The sequence below is a fragment of the Artibeus jamaicensis genome, unplaced genomic scaffold, assembly GCF_021234435.1.
Source record: "Artibeus jamaicensis isolate MK-2021 breed Jamaican fruit bat unplaced genomic scaffold, CSHL_Jam_final contig_1085, whole genome shotgun sequence".
Lineage (NCBI taxonomy): Eukaryota > Metazoa > Chordata > Mammalia > Chiroptera > Phyllostomidae > Artibeus > Artibeus jamaicensis.
In genome coordinates, this window is record NW_026521214.1 from 2,143,141 (window position 1) to 2,165,780 (window position 22,640).

At 51.0% G+C, this 22,640-nt stretch overlaps 2 protein-coding genes and 1 pseudogene across 13 annotated transcripts in view; 2 read left to right on the plus strand and 1 right to left on the minus strand.

Annotated features, from left to right (window-relative positions):
- Positions 1-22,580, plus strand: HNRNPAB (heterogeneous nuclear ribonucleoprotein A/B). 8 transcript variants are annotated; one of them, XM_053663681.1, is made up of 8 exons: positions 1-24; positions 10,315-10,546; positions 11,312-11,480; positions 12,134-12,292; positions 12,460-12,594; positions 14,417-14,525; positions 15,169-15,309; positions 19,178-22,580. In XM_053663681.1, the coding sequence occupies exons 2-8, from the start codon at positions 10,338-10,340 to the stop codon at positions 19,348-19,350; spliced, it is 1,095 nt and encodes a 364-aa protein (XP_053519656.1). In that variant the 5' UTR covers positions 1-24; positions 10,315-10,337; the 3' UTR covers positions 19,351-22,580. The 8 variants fall into 8 exon arrangements, with proteins under 8 accessions (XP_053519656.1, XP_053519652.1, XP_053519646.1 ...); XM_053663677.1 differs by having other exon boundaries at positions 7-28; XM_053663671.1 differs by lacking the exon at positions 1-24 and adding an exon at positions 345-646.
- On the plus strand, positions 7,624-8,086 carry LOC119062955 (small nuclear ribonucleoprotein E-like; annotated as a pseudogene).
- The window catches only part of PHYKPL (5-phosphohydroxy-L-lysine phospho-lyase), a 23,450-nt gene continuing 14,310 nt past the window's right edge, over positions 13,501-22,640 (minus strand). For 3 of the 5 annotated variants that reach the window (XM_037164049.2, XM_037164047.2, XM_037164046.2), the window contains 4 exons: positions 19,884-20,038; positions 19,336-19,425; positions 17,630-17,760; positions 16,206-16,736 (listed from right to left, as the gene is read on the minus strand). In XM_037164049.2, coding sequence (XP_037019944.2) covers positions 16,432-16,736; positions 17,630-17,760; positions 19,336-19,425; positions 19,884-20,038 — 681 coding nt within the window. In that variant the 3' untranslated portion in view covers positions 16,206-16,431. Of the gene's footprint in view, positions 13,945-16,205; positions 16,737-17,629; positions 17,761-19,335; positions 19,426-19,883; positions 20,039-22,640 lie in introns of those variants that run through there. The other 2 variants (XM_037164050.2, XM_037164048.2) reach the window with 2 other exon arrangements.

Consider the following 22,640-nt stretch of genomic DNA (forward strand, 5'->3'; position numbering starts at 1 on the left):
GAAGTGCTGCGCTCGGAGCCTCAGGTCGGTGAGTCCCTGGGCGCTGTGGGGGCGGCGGGGGCTTCATTTTGCAGGAAACAGAATTTGGTGAGGGAGGGAGGAGATTATTCCAGGCAGATGGAGGTTTGCACTGCCAGAGTGACTCGGAAGCCACCGATGTGGGGCTCCGGCCAGGGGAGGCGGAGACTGCCCAGGACGCTGGGAGAAGGCGACCGGTGGGCAGGCCACCGGAGGCGTACGGAGTCACGAGGGGCGGGGGCAGGGACGAGGGAGGCGGGCTCGACGGGCCGTCGCTGCCGGAGGTGTAGGGTTAGGGACAAAGGCAGTGGGTGAATGAGTGACCAACTGAAGGCATGTGCTCCGTTTTCATCGCCTTTACACCCATTTCAGTGCTGGCCTGATTTTCAGTGAAGAAAATTGAAGTTCAAAAAGGGGAAATGCCTTGTTCTAAATCTCAGAGTTGGGACGCTGGGCAGCCGGGACTTGAGCTGAGCCTCTTGATTCTGAAGCCAATCTGGCGCTCCTGTGTTGGAGGTTAGGCGGAGGCTGGATGGTCTAGAACAGGGCCAGGGAACTTTTCCTACACAGGATCAGATAGTATTTTCCGCTTTGTGAGCCAAGAGGCGAAATCGAGGGTATTATGTAGGTAAGTACATAATATAAGAAGAGTTAAAACAGAGGGGGTGAGGGCAGTTGGAGGAGGGCCTGGGGGGATAAATGGTGGTGGAAGGGGGCTTGGCTTGGGGTGGTGAGCATGCAATACAGTGTACAGATGATGTGTCGTGGAGTGCTGCCCCTGAAATCTGTATGATTGCATTAAGTAGTGTCACCCCAATAAATTCAATAAAAAGGAAAAAGAAGTAAAACAATACTAAACATTTTTAATGACAGAATTAAAAACTTTAAGGACTCTAACTTTGAATTTCATAGAACATATGTGTCATGAAATACTTTTGACTTTTTAAAAACCATCTAAAAATATAAAAACCGGCTTTTGTTCAAGGGTCATACACAATCAGGCAACTGGCCAGATCTGAGCCATGGGCTGTAGTTTGCCAACCCCTGGCAAGCTATGCTGTCCAAGGCAGTGGTCACTGACCACATGTGGCTACTGAGCCTTTGAAAGGTATCTGGTTCAAATTGGACGTGCTATAAGTATAAAGTCGATGCTAGAGTTCAGAAACAGTGCAAAAAAACAAGTAAAATAATTTCCTAGGTTGATTACATGTTGAAATTATAATATTTTGGATAGATTGGACTACATTTTTTTAATTAAAATTAAGTCACCTATTTTTTAAAAAGATTTTTATTTATTTTTAGAGAGGCAGTGGGAGGGAGAAAGGGAGAGAAATGTCAGTGTGAGAGAGAAACATCTATCAGTTGCCTGTTGTATGTACCACATGTGGGGAATTGAACTTGCAACCTAGGATGCCAGGGTTGCCCAGAATGTGCCTTGACCAGGGTTGAACTGTTGACCTTTCACTTTGCAGGACAATGCCCAACCAACTGAGCCACACCAGTCAGGGCTCACCTGTTTGTTTTGACCTTTTTATCAATTGTCTAATAGTTTATTAGAAAATGTTTAATTATACATGTGTTGCATTTGTGGTTTACATCATATTTCTGTTGTATAGCCCTACATGGGACTGAAAGGCCCGTGGCATTGCTGGTATGTGGAGGCAGGACCTCTGGGAGATGATTAGGTCATGAGGGTGGAGCCCTTATGAATGGGACTAGTGCTCTTATAAAAGGGACCCTATCGCGCTCTCTCACCTTTCTGACACTGGGAGAAGACAGTTGTGTATGAACCAGGAAGTAGGCTCTTACCAGAAACTGACTGTTGATACCTTGATCTTGGACTTTCCAGGGTCCAGAACTGTGAGAAGTAATGTTTTTTTATAAGCTGCCCAGTTTTTATAGTATTTTGTTATAGCAGCTTGAATGGACCTAAACACTCCCCTTCTCTGACCTTTGATTTCCCTCTCTGTTAATGAGGGGTTTGAACTTGACCTTTGAAAACCATCATCTCTTGATCCTTTTCTAGCCATTAGGGACTAATGTACTGGAGGACGTGGATAAAATAGACCATACTGCTGGAGGCAGGTGTGACCAGGAAGCAAGGAGGTTGTCACCTGCGGTGGGATGGTCTTTTCCTTGAGAGAGGTGGACGCTCTTTGCCTAACACTTGCCCCACTTGCCTTGCCAGGCCTGGCATTCAAGCCCTTCACCTGGTGGTTCTGGTCCAACTTTCCAGCCTCACTGCCCATCTTGTCCTGGGCATGGAGTCGGGGTCGTAGCCACACATGGACGCTGTTCTGCCCATTCCCCCTCCTTAGTGTCTCTCATTGACCCTCTTTTCCATCCCCACCGCTGGACTGTTGCTGCCCCAGTGTTCACGGACCTCCCGTTTCCTGTGACTAAAAGGAACTCCTTGCTGTTGGCATGTAAAGCCCTGGCCCAGCAGCACCGCCTCAGCTCCTCTGTCATGTGGGGCTACTTACAGTTCCCCGAATAGTCTGTGCCTTCTCCGCCTGTCCCCCTCTTTCCCATCTCTGCCCGGAGAGCCCCCGTTCAGTCCCGGGGCAGCCCAGGTGCCTGTCTGTCCTGTGAGAAGTCTTGTCCTTCCCGCCCACCTCTACAGCTTGGTCCAGTGCCTCCCACAGATCCCTGCCCTCCTGGCTTCCCTGATAGAGCGTTCGTCTCACACTTGGCAAGCCGGTTCAGCTCCAGGGCAGGGGTGGCCTCTGATGGTGGGCCAGCAGGTTACCCAGGACAGGCGCTTGGTGATATGTCCTGAAAGGCTGGCTGGCTGAAGGAAGGCGTTTCTCCAGCGTCTCCCTTCTGCGTCATTGCCATGCAGTTGTTGAAAGCCTATTGTGGTGAAGCTTTGGCACACAATTTGTCCTTGCTTTCCTCTGTAAGCAGCTAAGCCCATTTTTTCCTGTCTTTTACAAAATTTTTAATTTTTCATTTTATTTTTAAAGATTTTATTTATTTTTAGAGAAAGGAGAAGGGAGGGAGAAAAAGAGGGAGAGAAACATCAATGTTCGAGAGACACCTCAATCGGTTGCCTCTTGCACACCCCCCACTGGGGACCAGGCCGACAACCCAGGCAAGTGCCCTGGCTGGGAATGGAACCAGTGACCTTTTGGTTCTCAGGCCAGCACCCAATCCACTGAGCCACACCAGCTAGGGCTGTCTTTTTATTTATTTTATTTTATTTTATTTATTTATTTATTTTAAAGATTTTATTTATTTATCTTTAGAGGGGAAGGGAAGGAGATAGGGAGAGAAACATTATTGCATGATTGCCCCTCTTGTGTCCCCCGCTGGGAACTGGCCTGCAACCCAGGCATGTGCCCTGACTGGGAATCGAACTGCAATACAGTTCGATTCCCTGTTCACAGGGCCCGTGCTCAATCCACTGAGCTACACCAGCCAGGGCTGTCTTTTTATTTTTTTAAAGATTTTATTTATTCATTTCTAGAGAGAGAGGAAGGTAGGGAGAAAGAGAGGGAGAGAAACACCAATGTGTGGCTGCCTCTCACGTGCCCTCACACTGGGGACTTGGCCTGCAACCCAGGCATGTGCCGTGACTGGGTGTCGAACCCGTGACCCTTTGGTTTGCAAGCCGGCACTCAATCCACAGAGCCACACCAACTGGGGCTTTTTTTTTTTAAATACTCACCTGAGGATATGTTTATTGAATTTTGAGAGAGAGAGAGAAAAAAAAAAACAAAAACATTGATCAGTTGCCTCCTGCACACGCTCTGACCAGGGGTCGAACCCACAACCTGGGTATGTGTCCTGACCGGAGATTGAACCTGCAACCTGTTGGTGTACGGGATGATGCTCCGACCTGGCCAGGGCGGAGCTCATTTTTTAGTGTCCTTGTAGTGAGGCGAGGCTACACAACAGCGTTGTTGCCAGTGGAGCGTGAGTGGAAGTGGAGCGTGTCCCTTCCAGGCCTGGGCCACAAAGACTTCCACACTGGCCCCTCCTCACACATTTCCTTTGCCAGCTGTGTGCCTATGACAAGGCCAAGAAGATGGTGGAGCCACAAGGTGGGTCCTGAGATGACCACGTGGAGGAGAGCTGCCTCTCTGGCTTGAACGCCCACCATGCACTGGTGTCTGTAAGGAGCAATCTTCTTCAGTGTTTAGATCTGTTTGGTGCCACCCTGGCCAATACTCATGTCGTCCCAACCTGAGAGTAATGATGAAGGCACATTCTGGCCTAGATGGTCCCCACATGTCAAGTGGGGGGACCTCCACCTCTCGGAGCCAGGTGGCTGGTGATGGAGGCATCAGAAAATGAGAAAAGCGGGGCGGACAGGAAAAGGTGGAGGGAAGAGCTGGGCACGACCAGACAGCCAGGGGCGTGAGGGGGAGGGTGTGGGAGGAGAAGGTGGCTGGCAGAACACCATACAGAAACCCCCCGAGCCGGATGCAAGCTGGAGCCTGCCGCGGGGGTTGGTGCGGGCCCCAAAGAGTCCGATTCCAGAAGGGTGTCTTGGGTGTCTCTGATTTGCTTCTGTTGGGCAGAGGCTGCCTCTGAGGCTCAGGCTGGGCACAGGTGGCTGTCACAAGAATGTGACCTTCGGGTGGGGGCCCGCCAGCTGGTAGAGCGTCTCCAGAACTTTCAAGTCTGTTCTAAGGGTTGGTTTGAGACACGCAGGGGAGCTCAGCAGGGGAGGAGTCTTCCCTTGGGTGCTTCTATGGTTACTGTTGGTAGTTGTCCTGGCGGCTCTCATTTCTACCTGCGACCTGCCAGCCACTTGGCACACCTTCTCCGATCCCTGCTGCAGGGCAGAGGCGGGTGTTATCATTTGTGTTTAAAATGAAGAAGCTGAGCTTCATGGAGGCCTGGTTTGAGACTGACACCTCAGATGCTTTCTGTCAATGAAAATGAGTTCAGGGGCCCAGGAGTAAGACGACAGGACCTGGTGGGGGACGGGCTGAACAGGGTGGCACCTGTCCCACCAGCTCCTGTGGACAGGTGGGACTGTGTCATTTAGCAATTTTCCAAAAGTAAGTGGAAATAGAACATTTTCTCTCTTTCTTTTTATTGTTGTTCAATTGTCTCCATTCCTCCTCCACCACTCCCCCCACCCCCCACCCCTTTGGCTTTGTCCACAGGTCCTTTATACATGTTCCTTGAGGACCCTGCCCCCTTCCCCCCATTGTCCTCTCCCCACTTCCCTCTGGTCACTCTCAATTTGTTCTTTATTTCCATGTCTCTGGTTCTATTTTGCTCGCTTGTTTGTTTTGTTGATTGGGTTTCACTTATAGGTGAGATCATCTGGTATTTGTTTTTCACCGCCTGGCTTATTTCAAGTGGCATAATGCTCTCCAGATCCCTTCATGCTATTGGCAAAGGGTAGGAGCTCCTTCTTTCTTTCTTTCTGTTGCATAGTATTCCATTGTGGGAAGTAGAACATTTTTTATCATACTTCGTAAATGTTGGTAAATAATTTCTTAAGATGTTGAAAACATGGCGGGTCAAGCAAGCACATCTGAATCAGGTTTGGCCCATAAGGAACCAGTTTGTAACCCTAGGTTAAGGGATCTTTTATTCATTCTGCAGGTGTTGAGGTTCCTCCTGGAGGCATTGGGGTAAAGGGGACAGAGCTAGTGCAGGATCTCATTGGCCAGTGTCAGTATGATGTGGTCTACACTCTTAGAGGGACACTTCCTTGGTGCATCACCGAGAACTTTCTGGAGGAAGTGGAAATCTGATGGATGCTGTATGAGTCTGCTAGGGCTGCCATAACGAAGCACCACTAGTTGGGCGGCGTACAACCACAGTTGATTTTCTCCCAGTGCTGGAGGTCAGAAGTTCAACATCAAGGTGCGGGCAGGGCCACGTGCTCCCTCTGCAGGCTCTAGGGGAGAATCCGTTCTGTGCCTCCTAGCTTACGGTGTTGCTGGCAGTCCCTGATGTTCGCTGGTGCTATGGACTGAGTGTGTCCCCTTAAATTCATATGTTGAAACTCTAATCTCCAAGGTAATGGTATTTGGAGGTGGGGCCTTTGGGAGGCAATGAGGTTTAGATGAAGTCACGGGGACAGGGACCTCATGATGGGATTGGTGAGTGTGTAAGCGGAGGCCAGGGAGAGCTCCTATATCTTCCCTGCCTGCCAAGTGAGGACATGGCGAAAAGATGGCCATCTGCAAACCAGGAAACCCAGCCTCCAGAACTGTGAGAAGTAAATGTTTGTTGCTGAAGCTGCCCAGTCTATGCTAATCTATAAAACAGGCCAGATTGACTAGGACACTGGGTTTGTGGATGCATCATTCCAGTCTCTGCCTCCGTTATTGCCTGGCATTTTCCTTGTATACACAAGGCCTTAGGTGTCTTCTCTTCCTAGAAGGCGCTAGTCTAAGGGCCCATCCTACTCCAGTTTGACCTTGTCTTCATTACATCTGCAAAGACCCTCTTGCCAAGTAAGGTCATATGCACAGGTACCAGGAGTTAGGACTTGAACTATTGTGGGGGGGGCTACACAATTCAACCAACAGATCTGTAGACTGGGCTGATGAAAGGTGAAAAAGAGTACTCCAGGTAGAGGGAACAGCAGGTGAAAAGGCACCTCCAGAGGCAGAAGGGGACAGTTGAGTTCCGGGAAATAAAAGGAGTCAGCACAGCTGGAGCGAAGAGTGGGCATAAGCTGTGGCGGGGGGCAGCTCAGGCCTGGCCTCACAAGCTGTGCGGAACGGTCAGGCTTGGTGAGGCTGCAGTTGGAGACAAACCCCCATCTTAGCAGATTCCTTTCTCGTTCATGTCAAGTGTGACATGGGCCTAACAGCTCTTATTCAGAATGTAGCTGTGCCAGCAGAACATGTGGTCCCCTGGGGAAGGGAAGTCTGGGGGAGGCCCTGACCTCCACTGCCCAGGCCCAGAGTGACCCTTCCACTCACAGACCACACAGCAAGGGGGTCCAGCTGAGCCGGGGGTGGATTTCTGTCACTGCCAACTGTCTCACTGGTATTCGGGGTTAGGATTTCATTCTCAGAGCAGCCGGAAGAAAGCCAGGGTTTTCACACAGAGTGTGACAGTTTTAGAAAGTTTCCTCTGGCTGGAGCCAGAGTCAGCCCTGAAGTGGGGGAGCTGGAGCTCATGGGCCTGAGTGGGAAGTGGCCCAGGTGGGCGTCGGCCACCACTGTCACAGCATATTTGTCGTTAACTCCTGCAGCTTCTACCTGGTAGGCTCAGCCAAAAAAAAAAAAAAAAAAGAAAAGAAAAAGAAAAGCGAGAAGAATCAGTTCATGTAATTTAAAAAACTCTGAAATTGCATTTTGTACCTGTCCCCTGTATGCTAGACTGGTGGTTGTACATGTTCTTACACATTTATTGCCCTACAGCCTGAATCCTCAGAACCAGGGGACTGTACTGGACATTCTCTGGGTCTCTTTAAGTGACTTTTGGTGGTAATCGGGTTCCTTGCTGATTCAAGAACCTCATTGTCATGGAAGATGCCCTGTCCCCTTGGTCTATAGCTGGGACCCAATAACAAGAGTGGAGATCCTTGTGTCAAAGGGACTTTCTGCTGCTCGCAAACCCCAAGGCCCTGCTTCTGTCAGAAACGCCCCTGGATGCAATATAAAAACATTTTGGGGGGTCTTTCATCAGCTTGGTGAAAGATGGTCTTTCCACCATGGCGTACCGTGGCCAGGGCCAAAAAGTGCAGAAGGTGATGGTGCAGCCTATCAACCTTATCTTCAGATATTTGCAAAATAGATCTCGAATTCAGGTGTGGCTTTATGAGCAAGTGAATGTGCGGATAGAGGGCTGTATCATTGGTTTTGATGAGTACATGAACCTAGTATTAGATGATGCAGAAGAGATTCATTCTAAAAGTCAAGAAAACAACTAGGTCGGATCATGCTGAAAGGAGATAATATTACTCTCCTCCAAAGTGTCTCCAACTAGAAATGACTAATGAAATGAAAAATTGTTGAGGAGCAATACAGTTTGTGTTTTTTAGGTGTTCTTTGTTGCGGGTAGTCCTCGAACATTTATTCATATTGTTTTGAGTACCCTTTTGTTATTGCCAGACCACAATAAATGCTATGTGATTGTTTTTATTTTTAAAAAGACAACACACACAAAAAAAACATTCTGGGCCAAGACTCCCCCCCCCCCCACTGGTCTGCAGTCCTTGTAGTTTATAAAGTGTTTACTAAGCCATTGTTTCACTTGAGCTTCAGAATAATTAAATCTGGCACAGGATCTAATTCAGACCAAGATACTCAGGAGCTCGGAGACCCCTTGGCTTACACCAGCCAGGAGCCCTGGAAACAATGTGCAGTTGGAAGTGCAGGCTTTGTGGCCAGTTTTAGATGTGTGATTTCAGCATTTTCCTGTGGAAGTTATGGATAAGCACACACAAATTATTTTGAAGTCCCAGTCAAACCATGTTGGTGAAAGCATTTTGCAAGCTGTGAAACATGGTCTGAATGTTGTCATCCTTGGACTTGACATGTCATTAAAGGCGTCTCCCAAGTTGTGCTAAAGGAATCCACGTGGACAAGGACAGATTAAGTGAATTCGTGTCCCCAGGAGTTATGTCCTGTGACTGCACTTAGACCATTTAACTTTGAACTTGGGGAATCACCTGAATTATCTTCATTGTGGGGTTCTGGATTTCACTGCAAGCCTTACTGGCAGATCAATACGTGACTAAGGTTTTATGAATATATGTCAATTGCAGTTTTGGAACCTAGTCTGAAGTGGTCAGGTGGGCCTGTAGTTGAAGCAGAGGGCATTTGATCACATGGGGATTGGTGCCCCAGCTCTAGTTGATTGATACCTTGCGGAAGGTGCAGTGCTGTGTGGCCAAATCTTCAGATTTTCTGAAGTCGATTATTTTTTCCAGTTGTAAAATTGTCACATTTTTCATTCTCACAGCAACTCCTGGGCTGGCGGGATAAGGGAGTATGCTTTGGCCCGAGGCTCTGGACTTCGGTGTCCTCATTTGTAAATTGGTGATGGTATCTCTTTTCACAGGGCTGTTAGGAGACCAGATGAGAAAGTAGACTGCCTACCCACCACACTGGGCCTGGCTGCAGGAATCCCCCAGGGAAACTGTCAGCTACTTGTGTTCTGGTGCCATCGGTAATTCTCAGGCTTCTGAGGCTGTGATGCAGGTTCAGTTGGGACCCTTCATCCACATGTGGAATCACAGGATTATGCAGGCCTTTTCAAATTTGGTTGTCAAGGAGATAATATTAAGGGGGTTTGTATATAAGAAACAGAACCCCCCCCGATGATTTCCTGTTAGTGGTATATTTTTCTTAAAAATTAAATTTCAGCAAAAGTAAGTGAATTAAGCGCACTTTTTAAGCAACCAGAAGTATAAACGCGGTGCCAATCGTCAAAGTGGTGTCTGGCGATCTGAGATTAGGGAACAACCATGGTTCTACCGTTTCTCCCGCCACAACTTGGTCACCACGGTTGGCACCAGATCCCCGGAGGACTCCTCCCCCAACCCGCTTCTTGCTACTGTGGGAGGTGGCAGAAAGGGCGCGAGCGCGGGGCTCTGAGGGGACCAAGGTCAAGGGGGGCGGGCGGGCCGCGTCGCAATCCCTCCGAGCTTCCCTGGCGGACCCTACGCGCCGGATCTCGGCCGCCCGGGCTCTGCCACTGCCAGCCGGGCGGCCTTGGTTTGTGAGACTTATTCGAGCCCATTTTCCTCTTCTGGGTAATGGGAGAAGCCGCGGCTATCAAAACTGGGACTGGGAGAGCTGGAACGAGAGACTGCGGCCTGACTGAACAGAGGGTACAACTCGGGCCTCACGGCCTACGACAAGACCATTTTCCAATCCGGCAACCCTCCGCAGGGCCCAGGCTCGCGCGGGTTCTAAAATGAGGACAAAGCCCGCCCGGATCTAGCGTTCGCGCGCCGACGTGGCCAATGGGACGCCGGTGCAGGGTTGAATGACGGGAAGGCGCAGCCAATGAGCATGCGTCTTGTTGCGAAGTGGATCCCGGCTCCGGCATTATAAAGAGCGCCACGAGTCGGTATTGTCAGGCGGCGGCGCTGCGCGGGCCCGGGCGAGTCTTTTGGTCGGTGGGTTCCGTGCAGCGGTGGTCGAGAAGGAGCGCGCGAGGTTGCGGCGGCTCCGTCTGCGGAGGGAGGGAAGGCCGGGCAGCACGAGCTTGATCGCGGCCGAGCTCGCCGCACCTTCCCGGCGGGTGGGGACGAACGGGCCTCGCGGCCTCACCGGCGGCGAGGTGAGCGGCCGGGCCCGCGGGCGGCGGGCGGCAGGCGGGACCCGCTCCGGCCTGACGTGCTGTGGCCGCTCTTTGCAGGAGCCGCTGCACCCCGGTCTACCATGTCGGAAGCGGGTGAGGAGCAGCTAATGGAGACGACGGGTGCCACCGAGAACGGGCATGAGGCCGCCCCTGAAGGCGAGTCGCCGGCCGGGCCCGGCACCGGGGCCGCAGCGGGCTCAGGAGGCGGGAGTGCGGCTCCCCCGGCCGTCAACCAGACCAGCGCCGAGGGCGACCAGATCAACGCCAGCAGGACCGAGGACGACGCAGGGTAGGTGCGGCCCCGGGCCGACCGGCCGCCGCCTTTGTTCCGGGGCCGCCTTTTGTTGGCGCCACGCGGCGGGGGGAGGGGCGGGCGGCCCGGGCCTGCTCGGGCCCGAGGACCGGCCCTCCGCACCTGTCTGCTGCGTCGCCGCTCGCGCTGGAGTTTGCAGGAGTTTGTTGGATCGACTTTGGCGCCGCCTCGGGGCCTCTTGCGCGGGGCCGGGGACGGGCCGGCGCCCGGAAGGGGCGTGCGCTGGAACCCGCGGCCGAGCAGGTCTGGGTCGCGCGGGCCCTGCGTGGGCGGAGTTGGCGCGCGCCCGGGCCGCGTCCTCCCTCTCCTCCGCCTCCTGCCGAAGGCGGAGTTACGGTCCCGGCACCCGGAAGACGCGAGTTCCTTTAGAGCGAGTTTTCGGAGGTGGCGAAGGCTGGCAGGGACGATAGTTTTTTGATACGTGGTTGTTATACAAATTGATTCAGTTGTGAGCGCTCAGACCTGTACCCCTGGCCAGATTGTCCTTCCTTTCCCTTGCCCAGTCGGGGGGGGGGTGCTGTCTCCTGAAGCTTTGCTAGGGTCCAGGTTGACATTGGGAGGGTAGTGGACATTTAACACCTTCCAAAAAGTAAGAGTCCTTATGATTCAAGGGGTAGGCTTTTGTTCCGGATGGTGGCTTTATTATAAACTCTTCATCGAAATCTTTGCCAGGGCCTGTCCTCCTAATGTCACAGCTTTCTTATAAGACTTGTTGCCATGTGTCTCACCCTACTATTTCAGAAAAATGTTCGTTGGTGGCCTGAGCTGGGATACCAGCAAAAACGACCTGAAGGATTATTTTTCCAAATTTGGAGAGGTCGTTGACTGTACAATAAAAATGGATCCCAACACTGGCCGGTCAAGAGGGTTTGGGTTTATTCTCTTCAAAGATGCAGCCAGTGTGGAGAAGGTAAGCTGGGTACCTGTAGCAGCAGCGTATTCTAAGGAGGACGCCATTCTAGAGCGTGACTAGTTCGTGTGTTCTGCACGTGGTTGAGCGTTTTGGAAAAAGCAGAGAAAAGCAGCTTTGTGTTTTCGAAAAACTAAAAATACAGATCAAGTGGGATGGTATGTGCTGGAGTGGTCCAGGGAGATGAGTGGACATTTATTGCTTTTCTTGTGCCTGTTCTGGACACTGAAAACACTTTATTGTGAGGACTGGAGAAAAGTCCAAAGTTGCCATGAGACAGGCATTATTTTATCTCCATTTTTCAGACTAAGGTTCAGAAGTAGAAGAGCTCACCCAACCTAGTTAGGTGGCGGAGTAAGGATTCCAGCTCCTATACTCTTAGTCACCTCCACTGTACTTCAGGAGCTAGGCCTTAAACTGGGCCTGCCTAGGTAGGAAGAGGGGTGTATAGCATTGGAGAAGTCTGGGGGGTGGTGAGGACTGACTTACGTGTTAATGTTTGCAGGCAGGGTTGGAAAGTCAGGTTGGCAGTAGGGTTTGGAGGGGGTGAAACATTTTGTGTACCTGTTTGGGGGTTTTGTAGCTCCAAAAGAAGGGCCTTTACCAGGGTCACGGTGCTGAGTTAGAGTCCAGTTTCCTTCTTTTGGAACCAGGTCCTAGATCAGAAGGAGCACAGGCTGGATGGTCGTGTCATTGACCCCAAAAAGGCCATGGCCATGAAGAAAGAACCTGTAAAGAAAATTTTTGTGGGGGGTCTGAATCCAGAAGCCACTGAGGAGGAAATCAGAGAGTACTTCGGCGAGTTTGGGGAGGTGAGTGTGTGTCCTGAGGCAGCAGTCTCCCTGGTCCTTGATGGCCTTGGCTGATTGGAGCGCTCCTGAGCAGGCCTTCCTTCTCTGTCTCTGGCCTTCAGGGAACTTGTCCCTGTGGGCCCCGGGGTTGCTGAGATCCTGGTCCTGAGCTTTGCCTGTGTTTGCAGATTGAGGCCATTGATCTTCCAATGGATCCAAAGTCACACAAAAGACGAGGCTTTGTTTTCATCACCTTTAAAGAAGAGGAGGAACCTGTGAGGAAGGCTCTAGAGAAAAAGTTCCACACCATTGGTGCAAGTAAGGTAAGGTGTCCCCAGTTTGTGTCTGGCCTCTTGCTGAGGGAGGGCTGGGCCTTGCAGGTGTGGGTTAGGGGTTGGGCTGCCTCCAAGAGCTCTCCAGGGTAGTGAGACCTCATTGTTTCTCTGCAGCATCTGCTGCCCTTGATTGGGGGACAGATGGTCCTGTCCTTCAAGGAGCTCCTAGTCTGGCAGGACCAGCAGTAAAAACAAGATGTGAGGAAGGCAGGCGAGGAAAGGTGGCTTCTTTGTGATGGAGCAAGGGTGCTGAGTAATCTTTCTGATTCTTGGTATAAAGCTAGAGATCAAGATGTTCTTGGCCCTAGAGTCTAAGGTCTGCAGTTCTCAGAAGAGTCTAGAACTTCTGCTATTCACTGAAGTGAATTTCTCCCCTTGGTGGTGAACTCTTGCTGCTGCAGAAGCTGTGGCAGAGCTTTTCTCCTTTCTTGCTGCCACATAACCAAGTCCTTGTTCATCTCCCTCCCCTTTGTACACTGGTTTAGTCAACCCATCCCAGCCAGATTCTTCCCAAAGACCTCCCAGGGTACTGGCCCCCTAATATCCAGGGTCAGTTTTGCCTTCGAATAAGCAGAAGTGAGAAGTGCAACTGTTACCCTTGAATTTCTGTCTGGAGGGCGGGGCATTGCTTCAAGTATTCTCTAGGTGGCTTTGGGGTGTGGCTTACTGTGGATAGGTGGGTGGGGCTTCTAGAAAGTTCAGTGTCCTGGCTGGGACTTTGGAAAAACCACAGTGAGCTGTTAAAATGAGATTGGATCCTAGGGGTAGTTGGATAGAGATGTTGCCCATCAGTTGTTAGCCCAGTGGGGGGTGACACAGAAGCCTTTTCTCTGTGCAATAACAAGAAATGGGCAGGAGGAGCGTGTAGGGCAGCACTAGGCAAACTGCTGGCAGTGGGTCTGGAAACAGTGTATTTGTACATTGATTGGGGAGGGGCAGAACATGTCAGGCTGCGTCACCAGTGGGGGTAGTTTGCCAGTTCTTTATAGGAGTATGCTCACATGGGGGGGCACTTTATGTAAAAGGTTAATTATACTGGTCTTAGTCGGGAGTGCAGTATGTGTCAGGGCACTTCTGATTCTGGTGGGAGCGCTGGAAGGTCCCTGACCTTCCTTCTATCTATGGTGGGCAGGTGTTTGAGCAAAGAAGAAACCGACTCTGGGCCCCGAGGGGACATAAGCTTTTGGCCCATCCTGACAGCAGACCAGTGGTTGAGGGGAGGGGTGGCGATGGCAGTGTGGCCTCAGGCAAGCCCCACCCTGAGCTTCAGTGGTTTTCTTCTGTACATTGAAGATCATGGGCACCACTGTACATTTGAGTAGGATGCTTCGATTTTTTCTGTAAAAAAGTGAAATAAAATGAGAAAGTGTTCTTATCCTCTAAGGCCCCTCATCTGGGAAGCCTCTGACCCCTTTGCCTAGTAGGACCAAGGTGGCACCAGACCTGACATTTGGTGTTATACACAGGGCTGGCTTTGGCCCAGCCATCCCTGTCCTCCCAGTTGTTAGACGTGGAGCTGCCCCAGGGCTGTCCCCTGCAGTCCTGGGTTTGTGTCCATCATTTCCAGTACAATCTCCAGGGAAAAGTTTGAGTCAAAGGGCCCTAGTGTGAATCTTGGTTCGTGTAGGTTTTAGCTACGGTTCTCAGAGATCTAGCCCAAATGTGGTTCCCCATCCTAGTGTATTTCGTTATTAAGAAGATGGACCATATCATATCTGCCATCCGAGCGTTTGTAAATGGAGGGTTTTGTGCACAGTCCCTCTCCAGAATTTGTCCCAGTGGCCTGACTGCCTGTCCTCTTGGCTTTTAGTGTGAAATCAAGGTGGCTCTGCCCAGAAAGCTCTATCAGCAGCAGCAAGGCTCTGGCCGTGGTGGAAACCGCAGCCGAGCGAGCCGAAGTGGTGGCGGTGGAGGTGGAGGTAAGTGGAAGCTGGATGCACATGGGTCTGGGCGCTCTGCCTGCATGGAGCTTCCGTGCCTGGCCTCTGGTGTGGCAGGGTGGGCAGGGACAGGAATGGCCATCCTGGGTGTCCAGGGTGTGCTGCTGCTAGTTGGAGGAGAAGAGAAGAGCCCATACTTTGCACGCGACCTGGTGCCTCAGGGCATCAGGGTCATTTGCTTCACCCAGGGGTGAAGGGCCTGATGGGCTCTGTGGCTGTCCTGAGTCAAGGTCCACCCATGGGTGGGTGGGCATATAAGGTAGGGCAGGGCTGTGCCAGGCGCTTCATCTCCTTTCCCATCCAGGCCCCTCTGGCTCCAAAGTCTGAACTTTTAACACCAAGCTGCCAGGGAGGGTGGGGGTGATGAGAAGGTGATTTGAGTGAGAGTGAGCTCCTATCTCTCTGGCCCTGAGTGAAGTTAGTGTTCAGTTCTGTCCTGCCCTTCAGCTCTTTACAGCTTGGGTCTCAAGTGCAGGGCCCTGTATACCAGGACAGCAGCCCCTTGGCTTCTATTTCCGAGCTGCCATAGTAACCCTGCTACCCACAGGGCAGGATTTCCTTTATCCTAGCTCCTGCATGTGCTAAATGGTCCATGGGCCCCTGTGCCCTGCTCCCCCCACAGGTCAGAGTCAGAGTTGGAATCAGGGCTACGGCAACTACTGGAACCAGGGCTACGGCTACCAGCAGGGCTACGGGCCCGGCTATGGCGGCTACGACTACTCGCCCTATGGCTATTACGGCTACGGCCCCGGCTACGACTACAGTAAGTAGGAGAGAGGGAAGCCCCACCTGGGAGGCAGGACAGACAGTGCAGGGGCCAGTGGCAGCAGGGGCTTTTGGAGTCAGACGGGCTGGGCTTTGTGGCCTGCCCCAGGGGTGTTGGCCCTGGTGAGGATTTGAGCCGAGCGCCTGGCACAGGGGTAAACGTTCAATAAATCTAGCTGCTATCATTGTTATTCTTGTCCCTAGGCCAGGGTAGTACGAATTACGGGAAGAGCCAGCGACGCGGTGGCCATCAGAATAACTACAAGCCATACTGAGGCTTCGGCAGGAGTGCCCGACTGACCGCACATGCTTTGTTTGGGTATTGAGTGAACACAAACAATTATGTACCAAATTTAACTTGGCATACTTTCTATGGCTTGTTCCATGTGCATCTTATTTAAAATTTCCCCCCTGGAAATCACTTTCCTGTTGACTATTTCCAGAGCTCTAGTTGTTTTAGGCAGCGTGTGATGTCTCAGAGACCAGAGCGGCATTGTGGGCTGATTGTATGACCGGCTTACCTTGAACCAGGTGGGAGGGTCTGTTTCCGGCTGCTGCTCTGCAGCCTGGACCTGTAGACCCTGGTTGTAAAGAGGTCTATCTTAGGAAACCAGTGTCACCTTTTTTCACCTTTTAATTTTATATTATTTGTGTCATACATTTCCTGTATTGGAAGTGTTAATTTTACTGTACTTTTTGGTACCTTTTGGGAATCTAATGTATTGTAAGGTATTTTACACGTGTCCTGATTTTGCCACGACCTGGATATTGAAGCTATCCAAGCTTTTGAAATAAAAATGTAAAAACCCCCGAGCCTGGGTGAGTGTGGGATACGCGGTGAGCGAGGACAGGGCCACGTGTTCCCAAGCTTTCTGAGCTCCATTATCTTTCGTGACCAGCAGCAGCATGTTGTCAGGCACAGCCACCAGCTCTCCACATCCTCACTCAGTTTCCTGTAATGACTGGGCCCTCCGTCGGACTTGGGCCCTTTTAAATAAAGTTAGGAAATGTCTTAGAGGTTTAAGGCAACTTCTCATGGAGGTGAGGATTGTGCTGTTTCAGGGACATTACTACTCCCAGGACAAGTGATTCTGGGGCACCTGGGAAGACCTAGCTTAACTTAGCGATGGAAATGGGGTTCTGTCTTCAAGCAGGACAGTGAACCTACATTCAAAGGTACCTCCTCCTGGTTGGCAGACCTCAAGTCTGGTGGCGAGAGGTGGTGGGGGTTCCAGGTGGACAGAGCCCTGTAAAGGGAGTTTGGTCTCCCCTCACGCCTAGAAAGAAAGAGCTGAAGCTCGGCCTCTGAGGAGCATGTCAGGAGCCCAGCTACGACCCACTCACCTAGAGAAGGACATGGCTCGGCAGGACTGCCACAGGGCTGGGGCCTCAGTGTCTCACAACTTCTCACCTTTTCTTCCATGTCTGAAAAACAACCCCCAGGCACCCAAAATGGTTAACTTTTCTGCTGAAGGCCCTGCTCCCTTCAGTGTCGTAAGCTTATTGGATGGCAGTTTGGAGAATGGCCCACCATACAGGCCCCTGACCCATGCCCTTAATTTGCGTGTGTGCGTGCCACCAGCTGCCGGGTCAGCACCAGTTTCCCCAAAGGAAAACCCCAACCCGAGACTTCCAGATTCGACTGGAGGCTCCTCTGTATAGGACACCTAACTCAGTTCTGTGTCCCACCTCACCCAGGTCTTATACTGCCTGCAGTTGTCTGCGGTAAGAGTGGCCCGTAGCTCATATTCCCTGGGGACAGCAGTGAAACAGCCCAGGTGGGAGAAGGGACTTTGCCTACTGTGGGCCACCCCACAGAACACTATGTGCACAGGCATGTCTTGATTTGTTGAGGTCTTGCAAGTGGATTCAGGGTAGACTAGGTATGTGGGGTGGAATACATTTGTGTTCAGCCTGCATGCAGATTTCAGCCATTTCAGCCACACTAGCTGTTGGTGACCCTTAGCTCAAGTAAAACAAAGTTCCTGCTGTTTATTTACATTTCACAGCGGTTTTCAGGCCACTTGAATTAGGTGTAGTTCTGATGGCTGGGCTCATGAGCCCAAGCTTTGGTGTCCCTTGTCTCCCATCTCACAGTGGAGCCTACTCGGCCAGATGGAGGGTGGCCCAGCTCCCACCTGCCCAGGTAGGGGAGGCCTGGACCAGTAGCACTCCTTTCCACTTAGCTCCTTGCTCCCTGCATTGTCTAGAGGACGTCCGGCCCAGCCACGGAGCACCTCCCTGGTCATGCTGGAAGGTTCTAATTGTTGGCTCTAGTTTAGGGATGTGGTCCACTGTCCCTTGGGCTTCAGGCTCACCTGTTAGGATGGCATCCAGCTTTGCTACCACATGTTGTACATTGTCCAGGCTGAAGCACATTGGGGGCTTAAACTTCAGGACGTTCCTCCCGGGGCCATCAGTGCTGAGCAGAATGTGACTCTCCTTCAGCCTGTAGGACAGGACACAGCAGGGCCCTTTATGTGGCCTCCAAGGCTTTCCTCAGCCTGGCTTTGGCCTCCTGGCCAAGAATCAAGTGATAATACCCTTGGAACCCTCCACATGCCAGGACCCCCCCTCCCCCCAGGACACCCCCTGCAAAACTCATGCCCATCCATGGTGCCCTGGCTTTGAAGGCCTGCCTGGGGTTCCTTCCACCTGACCCCACTGCTCTCAAGAGCAGGGGCCTCATCTCACCTATTCCTGGAGTCTGTCTCAGCTAAGCTAAGGCTAGTCCCAGGGCTACAGTGTGGTTTCATTTTATATGTGGTTTATATGACATGTGGCTTACTTTAGGTGGGCGGGAATGTCCAGCAGTATTACAGAGTAGTCTAATGAATGCCATGTACCCCCACCTGGCCTCAGTAACTTCCCTGCTCTGCACACAGTCTTGCAATCCCAGACAGCACTGTCCTTATTTCCAGTTCTTTTTAGAGCGACTTTACCCTAATATTATTGTTGGAACCTAAGAATCATTTTTAGTATTCCACATTTAATACTTAAAACTTAGGAAGGTATTTTGTCCCTGAGAGAAGAGGTCTGATGTGATTGTCTTTATATTCAACCCCCACTCTTTTTGTTATTTTGAACCATGTTGTCCTTTAGTCTGTCATCTTGCTTTTCTCCCATTCTGTTCTCCCTGGCACAATGGCTGTGCTAGGAAGAGCAAGGTCGGGACTTGGAATTGAGGTCTGCTACCCACTAGCAGGGTAGGGTGTGTGCAAGTGAGACACCCGTCATTGGCCCGTTTCCTCACTGAACTAGAGAAAGTACCAGGGTAGCTGTGTGAAGTCAGGCTAGGCCTTCGATCTAACTCCCCGCCTCCTGCCAGCGGATTTCTGAGTCTGGGGGTGGGGTGGGGTGAATGGGCAGATATGGCCGACCATCAGTGAGTAGGCAGAGACTGGATGGTTGCTTAGGAGGTGTGAGTCCAAAAACCTCATGGAAAGGAAGATTACACAGAAACTTGTACTGTTTATGTGAATACCGAACAATGACACATATTTCCCAAGGGTTTTCTGAGGTGGTGGTAGTGAGAAATGGAGATCAAGGGGGAAGGGTCTTAAGGCTGGGGTCCTGCTTGGGTTCAAGGGGAAGAAGTGTGAACTGGGTTGGGTGGGGCGGCTTCTGAGTCTGGAGGTGCTGCTCCATCCACCCACCCAGCCCAATGGGCAGGAGTCCTGTCTCCCGGGTACCTGGCACAGCCCTGGAGAAGCTGCTTCCCTGGGGGCAGCCAGGGTCTGAGCCTGGGCAGCTCTGGCATCTTGGGAGAGCCGGGTGCTCAGACTGGCAGTGGCCCACTCCCATCTGAAACATTGGCTGCCGGGCACAGGGCACAGAGCTGACCGGGCCGCTTTCTCTGTCTGCAGACCTCAGTCAAGGGGATGCACGGACTGGCCTCCCCTTCCCCCTTCAGAGGTCCAGAGTGCCCTGGAACACAGTGGATGGAAGGAGAGGCAAGAGGCAGGCTCCTTTGTCGGTCAGGGCCCTACACACTGCAAAGGCAACTTGTTTGAAGAAAAAGTACCTGGACACCAAGTAGTCAGCCTCTTTGGTGGCTGGTGTCCTTGTGGCCTCATCTTTGATCAGATCCACACCAATGAAGAGCCCGACGCCCCTGGAGCAGAAGGCGACATCTCAGGAGGCCAGGCCTGAGGGTACCATGGGCCTTGCCCTTGCCCTCTGCCTGGGTCTCAGCCAAACCCCATCAGAAAGTCCACTGGGGCTTGTACCTCTGCCTCCTGGGGAGACAGGGCCACAGGAAACGTGGTGGTGTGTGTGTGCGTGTGTGTGCGTGAGAGAGGGAGACAGAGACACAATTCTAGGAAGTGACTGCAATAGGGAAGGGCCCTTGCCATGGACAGAGGAAAGGCTGGGGGCCAGAGTTACTTGATTCCGGCTTTTTTCCCCTCCTAAAAGTGCCATTTTGGGTGACAGCCACTCTCAGTGCTTTAGTCCAACACCAGTGGAGAGCAAAACTCCCACCATCCCGGGTGGTCAGGAGGTGAGAGGAGTGACTCCAGGCCTCGGGCGGATGCTTGGTTAGTGGGCAGTGACTGCTACCCCGAGCCTTACCTGATGTCCCCGATGATGGGGTGTTTGGCTTTTTGCTGCCTCAGAAGCTCCATCAGGAAGCTGCCCACATGGGCAGCGTGAGCTTGCAGCTGCTCCTTCTCCAAGACATCCAGGACGGCCAGCCCCACTGCACAGGACACTGGGCTGCCCCCAAACTGAGCCGGGGGCAAAGGGCATGTAAGATGTCCAGCAGAGTGAGCCATGCCCAGGGAGGATGAGGGCACCGGAACTGCCCACACTCCAGGGCAAGTGATAGCACAGGCTTCAACAGTAAATGGGGTTCTTCTGGGGGCCCTGTGGGCTGTCCCACCTCTCCAGGTGCTAATGTGACTCACCCAGAGCGAGTACTCCCAGGGTGCAGTGGGAGCCCTGAGAAGCTGCAGAGCCAGAGGAAACAAATGGCGTGGGCATGCCCACCGAGTTGGTTTGGGTCCAGAGGCATTAAGGGTCCCATCTCACAGGCTGGGCCCAGACCCATAGCATTGGGCCAGTGTCGGTCACTTCTAAGGAGGGCTGAGAACCCTGTGCCAGAGCCACCCAGGAAGCTTCTGAGCCCATGGGTCTGCTGGGTGAACCCAGGACAGATTTGAGGGCACAGACTACAGCTGACTGAGTGTGAGCCATGGGTGGCCTGAAGATGTATTTTGTTTCACTTTGTGTGGCATTATGAAAAGTTTTGAATTGGGTATGAATACTGTAAGACAACACAAAAATTTTTGACTTGCACCTGGCCTATCTGGCTACCTTGGTATTGGCTGTTCCTTCAGGTACTTTGGGTACTTGGGTTCACTTCCTCCACCTGGCCCTGCAGGTGGTCTGAGTGGGGACTGGAGAGAGCAAAAACAAGTGTTTTTCCTGCAGACTGTTTTTCCTTTTTGCTTTGTGTTGGATGACCTTTTCCTTAAACTGAAAAAAAGACCTTATTGAGGTACAGTTTACATAATGTAGACTGCATATATTCAAAGTGCATAGTCATCCACCACTTAAGGACATGGATACATGTGGTGATTTGAATGAATGTCATAGAGTGTACTTAATACAAACACATGGTATAGCCTGTAGCTCATAGGGAAGGAAAAAGAATTGGTTGAAACATCCCTGTGATAAAAGACATTTTAACAGGTGAACAAACAACAATTGAACAACATGTATACCTCCTGTACACATAGGAGAGACCAAGGAAAACTGAGTAAGTCACCAAAATGACCGAGGCCACCACCTTAAATACCATCTCTAGTTGAAGACAAAAGAGGATGGGGTGGGGGCAGGGGCCAGTTACTGGAGGTGACCTGGAGGAGCACAGCAGAGGTGAGCAAGGCTGTGAGGCAGACTGAAGTTCCTTCTGCATTGATACGAGTTTCTAAAGGTAAGGCCGCCCTCTTGGTACAGAGGGAAGACACCCTACAAAGGGAGATTTCCCTTATAAAGGTGGCTTACAAGTGGATCACTTCTACCTGGTTTTCAGAGCTTTTCCCCAAATCTGCTTCTTAAAATTAACCGGCCTAAAATAATCCGTACACCAAAGAAATATATTTTGGGAGGATAAATTCTGTTCTGCTGTAGCCCCTGAACTACAAAGCTGGCACTACTGGACTATGGTAGGCAGTGGTAATGCAACTTTCAGAATTTGTGTAGTAGGTTTGTTAGCACTGCTGTGACATCACACTGGACAGTAGGCATTTTGCAGCTTCGTAATCTTGCGGGACCACCATACTGTATGCTATAGACACAAAATGGGTCCCATGGACAAGTCACCTCATGGTGACCTGATCGTAAATTCCTAACTGGGCGTGTCACGCCCCAGGCCTAGTAACTTGTTTTTTTAGGCCTGTAACTTTAGTGTAGTTGAAGGTTTACCTTTGCTTTGAGCCAGCTCTGCCCACTTTCTGTGCATCTAGTTTAACTCGCTTTTGAAGTAAACCACTCTCAAGAAAGCATGTAACTTGTTGGAAAGCACTATCCTGTAAGCCAGTCCCCACCTTGCTTTCTCCCACCTTCATGAAATGCTCCTTAGTTCCCTCCTTAATTCCAGATGCATAAAGGAAGATGTAAAATGCTATTCTTAGAACCATTTTCCTCTGTTGAGATCTTGCTTCCAGAGATATCCTATATTTGGCTCAAATAATTTTTTCCTTTAATTTTTTTATTTCTCAATTACAGTTGACATTAAGTGTATTAGTTTCAGGTGTACAGCATTGTGGTTAGACACATAACTCTGGCTCAAATAACTTTTTATAAAAATTCAAAATTCTCTACAGGTTCTTACGTTAACAATGTAGTCTGTTAACCAAAACAGTACATGGTTCACGACTGTAGTTCAAAATGATTCAACAAGTGTAAAACTAGAACCTCCAACACAGCGAGGACACAAACATTTCCATCACTCCCCAGAATTTCTCGTGCTCTCCGCTGCTGGCTCAGGCAGCCACTGACCTGCTTTCTGACTACAGTTTTGCCTTTTCCAGAATGTCATGAATGGAGTCACAGAATATGTACTCCTCTGTGCCTCACTTCTGCTCAACATGTTTGAAATTTATCCACGTTGTATATATCAGTAGTTTGCTCATTTTGTGGTTGCATAATAATACTCCACTGTATGGACATACCACAGTTTGTCCAGTCTCCTGTTGATGAACCCTTGGGTTATTTTGATTTTTGGCTATTAAGAATAAAACTAACTTATAACAAGTCTCTAAACGTATGTTCTCATTTCTCTTGGTTAAATACCTAGGAGTGAAAGTGCTGGATTATATGATA

What these genes read in the sequence shown, in the direction of transcription:
- HNRNPAB (XM_053663681.1), top strand. Translation starts at nt 10,338, where the DNA reads ATGTCGGAAGCGGGTGAGGAGCAGCTAATGGAGACGACGGGTGCCACC. An exon ending in TGGTGGCGGTGGAGGTGGAG is followed by an intron (nt 14,526 to 15,168) that starts GTAAGTGGAAGC and finishes CTCCCCCCACAG; the next exon opens with GTCAGAGTCAGAGTTGGAAT. An exon ending in CGGCCCCGGCTACGACTACA is followed by an intron (nt 15,310 to 19,177) that starts GTAAGTAGGAGA and finishes CTCTGTCTGCAG; the next exon opens with ACCTCAGTCAAGGGGATGCA.